This window comes from Scyliorhinus torazame, chromosome 17 (assembly GCF_047496885.1).
Source record: "Scyliorhinus torazame isolate Kashiwa2021f chromosome 17, sScyTor2.1, whole genome shotgun sequence".
Classification (NCBI taxonomy): Eukaryota; Metazoa; Chordata; class Chondrichthyes; order Carcharhiniformes; family Scyliorhinidae; genus Scyliorhinus; species Scyliorhinus torazame.
This window is the reverse complement of record NC_092723.1, coordinates 187,864,959-187,878,912: the sequence shown is the minus strand read 5'-3', so window position 1 is coordinate 187,878,912 and position 13,954 is coordinate 187,864,959. Positions and strand designations below refer to the sequence as shown.

Below are 13,954 nucleotides of genomic sequence, written 5' to 3'. Positions count from 1 at the left end.
TGTATTTGTCAAGATGCCCCTTAAATGTCACTATCGTCGCTGCTTCCACCACCTCCTCCGGCAGCGAGTTCCAGGCACCCACTACCCTCTGTGGAAAAAACTTACTTCGTACATCTCCTCTAAACCTTGCCCCTCTCACCTTAAACCTATGCCCCCGAGTAATTGACCCCTCTACCCTGGGAAAAAGTCTCTGACTATCCACTCTGTCTATGCCCCTCATAATCTTATAGATCTCTATCACGTCGCCCCTCAATCTCCTTCGTTCCAGTGAGAATAATTCAAGTTTATTCAACCTCTCCTCATAGCTAATGCTCTCCATACCAGGCAACATCCTGGTAAATCACTTCTGCACCCTCTCTAAAGCCTCCACATCCTTCTGGTAGTGGACCAGAATTGAACACTATACTCCAAGTGTGGCCTAACTAAGGTTCTATACAGCTGCAACATGACTTGCCAATTTTTATACTCAATGCCCCGTTTCTACTCTCTTTCCATCAGTGAACTTTAACCAGTTGGACTTTAACCTGGTGTTGTGAGACCTCTTACTCTGCCCACCCCAGTCCAGCAAAGGCATCTCCACATCACAATTATTATAGACAACTAACATTTATTTCTGTAAAGGCATAAAATGCCTATCAGGGAGCTTACTTGCTTATAGGAGCTTGTATAATCTGTTACAGCAGGTCTTTTTTCCAGTATCAGTGTACTTCTATGCATAGGTCTGGCACCAAGGTGGCTCACAGGCTCTACTTCCTTCGAAATGTTTGTCCGATAAGGTTGATCCCTGAGCACAGTTATATCCTTGGCCTGGTCAGTGAGAATTGTGTTGGTGCTGCAGCCTTTACCAAAGCCAGCTAACATCTGGATGCATTCTTGATTTGGCATGTTGTACAATTAAACTGTGATGATACAGAAAAAGCAAATTTAATTTGAATAGACAATATTTATAAGGGCTCTTATGCCGAATTAATATCCTACAGCCAAAATGTTCAAATTGTGCAATATACTGTTTTCAAACAGTAGTTTTGCTGATAGAAGCTTATTTGCATCACAACGTTCACTCAGAATATTAGAAATTGCTCATCTGATGGTTGAGTAACAAGGTTGGAATTTAATTAGCTTGTTTAATATCTTAAGCTACTAACATGGAGCTCAAACGGGCCAAAGAATTTTGCATGTGTGGCTGGCCTTTATTTTTAACTCTTGCAATAAAAGCTTAAAAAAATCACTCAATTATAATATTCATCTGTAATTCTTGAATTCATATATATCAGCCATACTGGAGTATAACAAAGAGAAGCCAGTTGGTCCATGCTGTTCTCACCTGAGCTAGAGTGAAACATTTACAAAAATCTCGCAACCCTCAAACATCTGTCTGACAATGGTATCCCGATTGACCTCAGCATTTACAGCTTTTAATCTATGCGATCTTGAAGAGATATGTTAAGTGCACTGCAGCAGTAGAATACTTTAGACATCAGGGGCGAGATTCTCCGAACCCCCACTGGGTCGGAGAATCGCCGGGGGCTGGCGTGAATCCCGCCCCTGCCGGTTGCCGAAGTCTCCGGCACCGGATATTCGGCGGGGGCGGGAATCGCGCCGTGCCGGTTGGCGGGCCCCCCCACGCGATTCTCCGGCCCGGATGGGCCGAAGTCCTGCCGCTAAAATGCCTGTCCCGCCGGCGTAGATTAAACCACCTACCTTACCGGCGGGACAAGGCGGCGCGGGCGGGCTCCGGGGTCCTGGGGGGGCGCGGGGCGATCTGGCCCCGGGGGGTGCCCCTACGGTGGCTGGCCCGCGATCGGGGCCCACCGATCCGCGGGCGGGCCTGTGCCGTGGGGGCACTCTTTCCCTTCCGCCTTCGCCACGGTCTCCACCATGGCAGAGGCAGAAGAGACTCCCTCCAATGCGTATGCGCGGGAATGCCGTCAGCGGCCGCTAACGCTCCCGCGCATGCGCCGCCCGGAGATGTCATTTCCGCGCCAGCTGGCGGGGCACCAAAGGCCTTTTCCGCCAGCTGGCGGGGCGGAAATTCGTCCGGCGCCGGCCTAGCCCCTTAAGGTTGGGGCTCGGCCCCCAAAGATGCGGAGCATTCTGCACCTTTGGGGCGGCGGGATGCCCCACTGATTTGCGCCGTTTTGGGCGCCAGTCGGCGGACATCGCGCCGTTTCCAGAGAATTTCGCCCCATATCAGTAAATGATACAACCAGACAAATGTAGTTAAAGGTGGAAATCAGTAAGTTGCTGACCGACTGTCTTCTCCAGAAAACGGTATCTCGTTCAGGTGCTGCCTGAATTTTCATTGAGCCTGAGAGGGTCTTAATTAGCCAAAATGGCGCCAGAGATCCAATTCCAACCCAGCATTCACCAGTTTCAATGGGGTTGGGGGGGCGGTTTGTAGTTTGCACATCTATGACTCACGGAGGCAGTTGCACCTGTAAAAATGTAGCTGACTACAAACAAATCCAATTTTTGTAACTGGAATGGCCAAAGCATTCTTGTGGATTTTAAATCTTTCAAGGGAAGTTCTAAAGGTGTCTCTGGAAAGGTAGGCTAACTCTTTAGACAGGTCAAGTGCCTTTTGGGATTGTTTAAAGTAGACATGAATGTGCATAAAAAGTGGTTAAAGTCATTCGAACTGTCAAGCTGTCAAGGGAACTATCAAGTTGTCAAAGTTGTTACATCTCTGGCCTTTAGATTAAAATAAGCAGTATGCAGTTAAAATCAGTGTTTGCTATTTCACTCTGTCTACTGACATATGGCAGAGATTTATCATTATAAGATTTCTGCATAATGGCTTATTCCATAACCTATCATTATCACAGTGGGGTGGTTGTCAATTCAGTTTGATTCATAGCTCCAACTGGTTATAAAGTCTTTGACGTGGGGCTATGAATACAAATGTTTTGTTTTTATAAAGGATTAAGTAATTAAAGGAATGCATGTGAACTTTTTTATTTGTTCATGGGATCTGGGCTAGCATTTATTGTCCATCTCTAATTGCCCTCAAGAAGATGGTCATAGAGGTCAACAGCACAGCACATCTGCGGCGGTCAAAAACACCTAAATATTTGAGACCCATTTTACAGCACTTGGCCCATAGCCTTGTAACCCTTGGCATTGCATGTGTACACCTGAATAATTCTTAAATGTTATGAGGGTCTCTGCCTGCACCACCCTTTCTGACAGTGAGTTCCAGACTCTCACCATCCTTGGGGTGAAAAGATTTTCCTTCACATCCCCTCTAAACCTCCTGCCCTAACCTTAAATCTATGCGCCCTGGTCATTGCTTCCTCCACCAAGGGGAAACGTTTCTTCCTGTCTACTCCATCCAAGCCCCTCATAATTTTGCACATTTCAATCATGTCCTTTTCCATAACAATCTTGAATCTAACAGAGTTATGATCACTGTCTGCAAAAGGCTCCCCCACTGATAAGCCAACCACTTGCCCGGCTTTGTTACCTAAAATTAAGTCCAGGACCGCCGGTCTCTTGGAGGACCTTCTAAGTATTGGCTTAAAAAGTTCTCCTGGACACATTTCTAGAATTTCACCCCCTCTAAACCTTTCCCACTATGACACCCCAGTTAATGGTGGGGAAATTGAAATCCCCCACTATCACTACCCTATTACTTTTATACTTCTCTGAAATTTGTCTACATATCTGCTCTTCTATTTCTCTCGGACTGTTAGGGAGCCTATAGAACACTCCCATCAATGTGATTGCTCCTTTTTGGTTTTTAGGTTCTACCCATATGGCTTCATTTATAATGTCATCTCTCCTTACTGCTGTAATTGATTCCCTGATCAAAACTGTGACAACCCCCTCCTTGTTTACCTCCTTGCCCATGTCGCTTGAAGATCCTATATCCTATATATTGAGCTACCAACCCTGCCCCTCTCAACCATATCCCAGTGACAGCAATGACATCATACCCCCATGTTTTAATTTGTGCCCCCAACTCATCTGCCTTGTTCGTCAGACATGCATTAAAATAAATATCCAATCCTGCCAAACTCCCGTGTGATTTAACTGGTCTATAACTCCTGTGCCTTCTTGACTCACTTGTCTCTTCTAACTTTGGCTGAACATCTCCCCCTACTGAACCTTCTCTCAGGATCCCACCCCCCTGCCAAGTTAGTTGAAACACTACTCAACAACACTAGCAAACCTCCCTGCAAAGATGCTGGTCCCATTTCGGTTCAGGTGCAACCTGTCCACCTTGTACAAGTTCCACCATCCCCCAAAACTGTCCCAATGTCCCAAAAATCTAAAGCCCTCCCTCCTGCGCCATTTCTCTAGCCACGCATTCATCTGGGTTAACCTCTTATTTCTATACTCGCTAGCACATGGCACCACAGGTAATTCAGAGATTATTACCTTCTGGGTCCTCTTTTTAAATCTACTTCCTAGATCCCTAAATTTTGCTTGCAGGACCTCATCCCCCTTTCTACCTATATCGTTGGTGCCAATGTGTACCACAATATCTGGCTGTTTGAAATGAAAATGAAATGAAAATCGTTTTCCCTCCCCCTTCAGGATGCCCTGCAGTCGTTCTGTGATAACCCTGACCCTGGCACCAGGGAGGCAACATACCAGCCTGGAGTCTCTTTTGCGGCCACAGAATCGTCTGTCTGCCTATGGTGGAGACTGGGTGAGTTGGCATGGATAGTGTAAGGACAAAGGGTGGAGGGTACATAGGCCATAGGAGGGGGGTAAGAGGGGCAAAGGTTGGATTGGAGCATATGAAGGTTGTTTCAGGAGGCATGGATTGGCATGTAGAGGGTATGGGTAGTGTGCAGGCAGAGGGGGGGGGGGGTGAGATGATGTGAGGAGTTAGGGCTGGGGAGCTGTTTTTTGTTCTTTTTTTTAAAACCGCAACAAAATCCTGGCACACCGAGGCAGGCCTTTCACACCGCCGGCCTCTGCATCCGATAACCCCTGTGGCTGCCCCCAAACACGGGGGCCCCGAATCCCGTTACCACCTGCACCCACCCGCAGAATGGAAATCTGACTCTCCAGACAGTTTTTCCAAAGTCGGGTTTGCTAAGCTGGTGGGTTCCCTGGCTCTGTGATTCTGGATAAGGCATCTGCATTCAAATAGGTAAATGGGATTGAATGTGAAATGTGTAAATAATCGATACCCACTAAATGTAACAGAAAAGTTAATGCCCTCTTTTTCTTAATCCTCTCTTTCTTTCATTCTTTGCACATAATTTAACACAGATTTAAATATTCTGCTTAACACTACCTGGTGAACACTCTGCTGGGCTCAGCAAGCATTTTTTAATCTGACTGGTTATGGATTTTCACCATTGATCCAAGATCCCCTGTTTATAGTTGCAGATAACCATAAATTTCAACATGGGAAGTTTCAAGTGTCACAAAGGACTCGTGCCATTTTCCACTGCTCTCCACAGAATCTAGCCACTCTGTCATGCCATTATCATGGGCAATACTTGAAGTCTTCAAACTTCAAATAACAAATGTTATTCAAACTGTATTCTGCGCTACCAATATTTCCACATTATTTCAATATATACATTTAATTTTATTTTATACTTTCTTATTTTATGTTTAAATAATATTATTGTTTTCTCGAATTACTCCCTGTCACAGCCCACAGAAATTTAAATCTATCAATTATTGGCTACAACAGCTTCAAATATCAGTCAAGGCATCAGCTTTTGTGGGCCACAGTTTGCTACAGAATGACATTGCATGTCGGGCCAGGCAATTTGGACTTTCTCTTGCATCCTTCAGCTCAAAAGCTTTTGCCAAGAGTTGCTGGGAGTGCAGAAAAGTGAGGGCAACAGGACAACAGGGACATGGGTGAATGATTGGTAGAGGAGATACACAGTCCATCCAATGGGAATTAAGGATTGAGAGATAAACAGGGATTGCGAAGGAGGTTAAAGGCAACAAATTCAGTGTCAACTCAGTCTATCAGGGCCCTTCCTGTTCATTCCCTTATTTCCCCTACCTTTATTTTTGACGTGATCACAGTGCCATTTTTTTTATCCATGGATGCTTAATGGACATGTGTCTTTAAGTCAAGCAGCAGAGAGAATGAGAAATTCAAGAAGTTGCGATATAATATGTGGTGCTGCTAGCACTGCACAGCAAGACCCAGACTTTTCGGCACCTGAGAGATGGGATGGGACTAGGTTCGATTGATTGGCTGGTGGCCAGTGAATTGGCCAAAAGGCCGTATTCTGCCGGGTAACAGGTGATGATTGGATCCTGCCTGAGTGGCGAGATTTCCAGAGACCTAAGGAAGGCAGAGTTTGAATCTTGGACACTCAGGGGAAGGACCTGCTGTTCATCTCTTTATCTATCTCCAGAAAGGCTGTGAGTTGATGCATTTGTGAAATGTGCAGGGTAGGTGAATTGGCCACACAAAATTGCCCCTTAATTGAAAAATAAATAAATAAATAAATAAACAAGAGAGGGAGAGAAAAATTGAATTTAAAGTTTCACATAGAGACCAGTAACTTTTAAAAATAAATTTGAATACCTACTTAATAACTGAAAGGATGACATGACAAGAGTTCATGTTTTAAGACTTTGCTGTAACAAACAGACTAAATGCACTATTATTTAAACATCTCTGTATATTTTAAACTACAGAACAGAATTTTCCCCGTTTACTTTTAACACTACCCAAAAAACCCACTTCATAAGTACAGCATCCCATAAGCAGATATTCAACTCTTCGGGAACCAGTCTAAATTGATTCTTACCTCTCAAAGTGAACCATACAAACTTTTGGCCTCTAGCTGCTCTCTCTCTCTCCCGGGTCCTGGCAGACTATCTGTGTCTGAGTTATCAGACTATCTTAGAAACCCTTCCCCTATCAATGCCCATCACCATGGCAACATGAGTTACATTGGGCCTTATAACCAGGTAGAAATGTTGAATAGCTGCCCTTGAGACTCCAATTTTACTCCATCTTGTAATTAAATAGGCAGTTTACAACCTCACATTCTCAGCACCTTCCTTGAGACTTTGGAGACTAACAGTTTAAGTACTGTAAACACAAATGCTGCCTCCATTGTCTCCAACTGGAAACAGCTTGTACCTTCTTTACAGCAGAACACCCCAGAACTCCTTTTAAACTTTCACAGTCATGTCACCCAAGCCTGTTGCTAGATAGACTTCAGAAAAGAAGGGCGGCATGGAGGCATAGCGGTTAGCACAGTTGCTTCACAGCACAGGGGCCCTGGCTCGATTCCGGCCTTGGGTCACTGTGTGGAGTCTGCACATTCTCCCCGTGTCAGCATGGGTTTCCTCCGGGCACTCCGGTTTCCTCCCACAATCCAAAGATGGTTAGGCAGATTAGCCATGCTAAATTGGCCCTTAGTGTTCAACAGGTTAAGTGGAGTTATGGGGATAGGATGGGGGCGCGGACCGAGGTAGGGTGTGCTTTCAGAGAGACAGTTGACTCGATGGGCCAAATGGCCTCCTTCTGCACTGTAGTGATTCCATGATTCTAAGACCACATGGCCCTCTTCATTTTACCCTCAGTTAAAGACATAGTCCCAAACATAACAATCTTATAATCCTAATATTTGCAAAAAAAATAGAAACCCCCCCAGAAAAGACAGCAAAAATATAAAATTTGACATTGTCAAAGTCTCCAACAATTCATTATCTGAAGGAAGACTTTTAAAGAACACTTTTAACAGCTAACTTTCCAGGCTATTATCATACAATTAAAAGGATGCTTATGCTAGAAATTACTGGGCTTAACTTCCTGTGGTGAATTTCATAGAAAGCTGATGTACAACAACAGCAATTTTGTGAAAGTGAAAGGGAGATTAAGGATGCAATGCTGTTTTCACAAAGTGAGCCAAATTGTCCAGCAACTTGTCGTGATTTGCAATTCACAGGAAAACAAGATGCTGGCGAATTTTCATATTAAAATAATGTGCGTCATTCACATGCCATTACTATGCCAGAAGAATATGGCCTAATAGATATGACAAGCAGATGTCAGTGGAGTGACACTGTATTTCGATTTTCTGGTTAATATTCAGAATTTCAATCAGCCCGAAAGTCTGACAAGGTAACGTACCTGCAGCAAAATAAGTCAAGTGCCACTAAAATTAGTTTCCTTGTTGATGGAACTTAAAGGATCCACAAATTAAACTGTTACCTTTTTAACTCAGTTGCTGCCATTTATAATGTTTTGTCACAAAGTGGTAACGTGGCTAAAAATTAAAAGTTGCCCCGAAATGACAGGTGTGATGCCGTAACTACAGAAGGTGATCACACTTGTCACAGGGAGCGGGATGATAAATATCACCGCAAGTCTTCACAACTGTACGTTTTCCATTTTTTACATCAATCATTCCAAGGTAGGGCAGTTGGTGCAGAAACAGTGAATGAACGGAATTCCTGTAAAACTGAGTTTAGACAACAGAATCTTAAATTAAACTTGAATTCAGGAGAGTGTGTTGAAATAGTTAAAGGTAGGGTGATAGCTATCGTAAAACAGACAAGTCTAAGAAAAATTGGAAAGTATTGACATATTCAAGAAACAGAACAGGAAGTGACCTTAAGTTAGCAACACTGGCCAAGTGCTGTACTGCAGAGCTGGACAAATCTGGCTTGAATCAGTCTTTAGACAAAGGCATTGTATCCTGTTGGCAAAAGTAGATGTGCTACGATAGAGGTGTGAATGTAGAATCCAATGCATCTTCATGGGGTGGAGATGTAGCTCCAATCAAGAACAACCTAAATTAATTACTCTTTTTGTTCCTGATGAATATTCTACTTATGAGTGTGACATACTTGTTTGCTGGTGGCTACTAATATGTTCAACATTGGTCTCCCCCTGTTTGCGTGGGTTTCGCCCCAACAACCCAAAGATGTGCAGGGTCGGTGGATTGGCCACGCTAAATTGCCCCTTAATTGGGAAAAAAAAATAATTGGGTACTCTAAAATTAAAAATTACAATTTTCAACATTGGGCCGGATTCTCCGTTTCAAAAACTAAGTGTTGACGCCGGGACTGAATCGATGGGCTTCTACAACAACTAAATTGGCGCCCGTCTCAGAACAATTCATGATCCATTAATGGGCCAGCCTCATCGCCACGTGGAACTCGATAGATTCCAATTAAAATCAATATCAGGGCCGGGATTCTCCCCTACCCGGCGGGGCGGGGGATCCCGGCGGGAGGAAGTGGCGGGAACCACTCCGGCGTTGGGCCGCCCCAAAGGTGCGGATTTCTCCGCACCTTTAGGGGCCAAGCCCTCACCTTCAGGGGCTAGCACCGCACTGGAGTGGTTTGCCCGCCGCCGACCAGCGGGAAAGGCATTTGGCGCCACGCCAGCTGGGGCCGAAAGGACTTCGCCGGGCGGCCGAAGACCGCGCCTGCACGGGAGCATCAGCGGCTACTGACGTCATCCCTGTGCATGCGCAGGGGGGGGGGTGTCTCTTCCGCGTCCGCCATGCTGAAGACTGTGGCCGAGGCGGAGGGAAAAGAGTGCCCCCACAGCACAGGCCCGCCCGCGGATCGGTGGGCCCCGATCGCGGGCCAGGCCACCGTGGGGGCACCCCCCGGGGCCAGATCGCCCCGCGCCCCCCCCAGGAACCCAGAAACCGCCCGGCGCTGCTAGACCCGCCGGTAAGGTAGGTGGTTTGATTCACGCCGGCGGGACTGGCATTCCAGCAGCGGGACTTCGGCCCATTGCGGGCCGGAGAATCGCCGGAGGGGGGGCCCGCCGACTGGCGCGGCGCGATTCCCGCCCCGCCAAATTTTCGGTGCCGGAGAATTCGGCGGCCGGCGGGGGCGGGATTCACGCCACCCCACTGGCGATTCTCCGCCCCGGCGGGGGGGTCGGAGAATCCCACCCCTGATTTGCCAGACTCGGGATTGACACTCGAGCTGACAAGCTGCAGTCACATATCAGCACTCCACTCCCCCCCCCACACACACTCATCCCAGTCAACAAGATGGCAGCAAGATCAGCGGCACCCCGGTTCGTGGATGTGGAGCTCGAGGCCTTAATGGTCGCCGTGGAGGAGAGGCGGCCCACCCTATTCCCCGAGATGGAAAGAAGGTTGCCACCCGCCACTACACCGAGCCTGGGCATAGATGGCAGAGGCCATGAGTACTGTGGGCTCCACTCCAACCTCAAAGCGACCCGGGTGAGTAGGCAGCACTGTGCCCCTGGCACCAACCCCTGTCCCAAACACCTGTACCCCTTCCCAACCCGGAGGACGACCGAACCCCACCCGCTGGCAGTGTGCACACGTCCCACCCTGCATCACAAGTCAGCATCCATAACGCCTGCCATGGCTGAGTGCCCTGAACACGAAGACCACCAGCTGCCTACCCCCTGCTGCCCGTGTCCAACTGTCTAACACTGTGCACTTTCTGTCTATCCCTCCAACTTCCAGGAGAAGGCAGCGCATAACCGGAGAGAGAGAGAGAGAAGACCGCTGGACCTGCGGCCCCTCCCTCACTGGACCTGATCGCTGGGCCCAGAGAGAGGGCAGTCATCAAGGTGGAGATCGGTTGTTGGTTTTGTTGCTGTTAAAATGCCAAAGAAATACCTCAATAAAACATTTATTTAAAAAAATAGGTGCAGATCGGAATCGGGCAATCAAGTGAGACCCACTGCGTTTCAGTTTCCCATGGCAAACCTGGCACCAACACTCTCCACCATCTCAGAGACACTCACCTCGGTTGGGCACTAGCTGGTGCGCACCATTCACGTGCTGCAGTACATCAGGTGGAGGTAAGAACCCCCAAGGGGCCGGACAGTCAGAGGAGGGTCCCAACCTCAGGCCTAGCTGCTGTCCAGACGGGTGTCGGGCTTCTGGAAACGGCGGTCCCATCGATAATGGAGTTGCAGACACAGAGATGACATGAGGGGCTGTCAGCAACCATCCAACGCTAGGAGGTGCCGTTGGAGGAGTCCAACCACGTGCAGGGCAGGAGGCGGTGCCGACCATGCGTGCCCCCCAGGCCAACACCGCACGGGTGGCGTCCGCAGTGGAGGCTTTGGGGGAGAAGGTATTGGCCATGAACTGCAAATGGAGAGAACACTGTGTAATTGTCAGGATGTCCGAGACTTGGGTCACTCTGTGCAGGCAGTGGCCAAGGCACAGGACAGGGCTGCCCTGTCACAGGCAGCTATGTACCAGGGCCACTTGGACAGTGCAGCGGCACTTCTCAGCGTGGCCCAGTCACAATGGATTATAGCTGAAGGCGCCGTCGCAGTGCCTGGTGCTGGCTGAGCTGCACCAGTCCCAGAGGGAGTTGGCCCAGTGCCTGTGCTCCATGTTCGCGAGCATGGAGACCCTCGTCGATACGAGAATGGGCCTCCAGGACTGGCAGCGCCATGTGGCAGGGGAGCCCCGGAGTTTGTTCCGGTCGCACCCCAGTCCTACAGAGTAGCCTGGGGCCATTGAACACCCCGAGGGAGGAGGAGATAATGGGGCACCTGCCATGACCCCAGTGGATAGCCCCTGCCGCCCAGGAGCGAATTTCTCACCCGGGGATGCGTGAAGATGTCAGGAACCGTCAAGTATGCCAGGATGAAGGCATGGGTATTGGGCACAGACATGCATGATGTGCATCTCGTGATCGCGCACCATCTGCACATTCATCGAGTGGAATCCTGTTTGGTTTGTGAAGACTGGCCTGTCAGGGGCCGGTGCGCGTAGGGGGACATGCATCCCATCAATCACCCGGAGGGAATTCTGGTGATGGTGACGAATCCCGCTGCCCGGGCATTCTGGTGGGCTCGGTCCACATCGAATTTAATATATTGTGCCGACCGGGCATATCGGGCCTCGGTGACGGCGTGGATGCACCTGTGCTCCGAGGTCTGCGAGATCCCAGACAGGTCCCCAATTGGCACCTAGAAGGGCCCTGTGGCGGAAAGTTTCAGGGCAACAGTCACATTGATGGCCACTGAGAGCAGATTGCAGGTGTGCCATGATCCGGGAGATACGTCGCACTATATCCCCCTGCTCAGCTAGAGTCTCCGGCAACATGCCCGGTCCAGCAGGTCCAAGAATGACAGGTGCTTCCAGTACATACAAAGCCCGATGCAGTGCGTCCTTCCCACCTCCTCCTCGGCCTGTTGGGCGGCCGGCTCTCCATCCTCACCAGCTGCCTCCTGTTCCTCTGGGGCAGGCTCCACCACTGCAGGGTCTTCCCCAGCAGCTCCTGCTTGTACAGCCTCAGTGCATCCTCCGGGCAGCACGGTAGCACAAGTGGTTAGCACTGTGGCTTCACAGCGCCAGGGTCCCAGGTTTGATTCCCTGCTGGGTCACTGTCTGTGCGGAGTCTGCACGTTCGCCCCGTATCTGCGTGGGTTTCCTCCGGGTGCTCCGGTTTCCTCCCACAGTCCAAAGATGTGCAGGTTAGGTGGATTGGCCATGATAAATTGCCCTTAGTGACCAAAAGGGTTAGGAGGGGTCATTGGGTTACGGGGATAGGGTGGAGGTGGGGGCTTGGGTGGGTCAATGCAGACTTGATGGGCTGAATGGCCTCCTTCTGCACTGTATGTTCTAAGGCTGCAGAGGATATTATGAAGGCCAATATTCCTAGTTGGATTCCAAAGTCAATTGTCTGCAGGGGGTGAAAGGCAATCCATTCCTACACTTTACGTCACAAGCGTTGTGACGCCAGAGGCCCCAGACCACGCCCACTTAAAGGGGAAATGTCCAAAAATATGAAGAATAGTTTTAAAGCCAGAAAACACAATTCTTTCACCACGAAAGACAGCGCAATGCCTGAACTTTGACCAGTAGATGAAAATAACCTCCGCAGAACCCTGCAACAAGCAGTTAGCACCGCCCCAAAGTGATGACTTGGTCCTTGAAGACTACGACTTAGAAGATGATTTCATCATTGGACGCAGCGAGCACCATAACAAATCCGAACCGCAACGAGATGATTTGTACATTGAAGCATCCTACACAAAAATGGATGAGTTCTTCGGATTTGAGGATCCTCAGCCCAGCATAGACGACATCCCGACCCATGAGTACAGGATTCTGCTGCGGCCTGACGCCAAGAGACAGAGAGCGGTACAAGTCCACAGAGAGCAGCCTGACACCACACCAGTGGTCCACGCACCACACTGAGTCCCCGACTCCACACAGAGAGCAATGAAAGACTCCACAGCGAAACCACTGCACGACTCAACACAGAAAACGATGGAAGACTCCACAGCGAGACCACTGCACGACTCTGTTGAGAGCGCACAGGTCGACTCCACAGCGAGACCACTGCACGACTCCACACAGGGAACGATGCCAGACTCCACAGAGAGAGCGACACAAGCCTCCACAGCGAGCTCGTTGACAGACTCCACAATGGGAGCAACTCAAGACTCCAAAGCGCAGTCCATGCATGAACAAGACCATGAAGGTCTATCCACCTTATCTGAGCAACCAGCAACAGACGATGCACGTTTGCCACGCTGATGTGAACAGAGAGACTATGACAGTCTACCCAGATTAATTGAGCAACCAGAAGACTCTGACAGTCTACCCAGCTCATCTAACCTACAAGAAGACACTGAAGGTCTATCCACTGTATGTGAGACAAGTGACGAAAGCATCACAATTCCCATACAAGATGTGCAACATCACAGCGAGACTGACAGATCTCAGCTCGTATGTACAGAGGCACTCGGCAATCAAAGTGAGACTACTAGTGCGTTCAGTGCGACCACATCAATTGAAACCTCATCCATTCGAGCCTCTCCACAAGAAAATTAAATCTTGAACATTTTGACTCCAGATGAGGACCATCAGGAAACCAAAGATGATTCAGGTGAACCAGAACGGGCTCCAGACGGGGAGAATCAACAAGCCAAAGATGATTCAAGTGAACCGGACATGACACCAGATGGGGAGCACTGAGGAATCAGAGACGAAATGCTCAATGAAACAGCAGATGCCACAAAGGACACTGACACAAG

General features: G+C 48.8%; 1 protein-coding gene across 1 annotated transcript in view; it reads right to left on the bottom strand.

Annotated features, from left to right (window-relative positions):
• The window catches only part of LOC140394516 (uncharacterized), a 67,173-nt gene that overhangs the window by 35,210 nt on the left and 18,009 nt on the right, over positions 1-13,954 (bottom strand). Inside the window, exon 2 of the mRNA XM_072481859.1 lies at positions 649-899. Coding sequence (XP_072337960.1) covers positions 649-885 — 237 coding nt within the window. The 5' untranslated portion in view covers positions 886-899. The remainder of the gene's footprint in view (positions 1-648; positions 900-13,954) is intronic.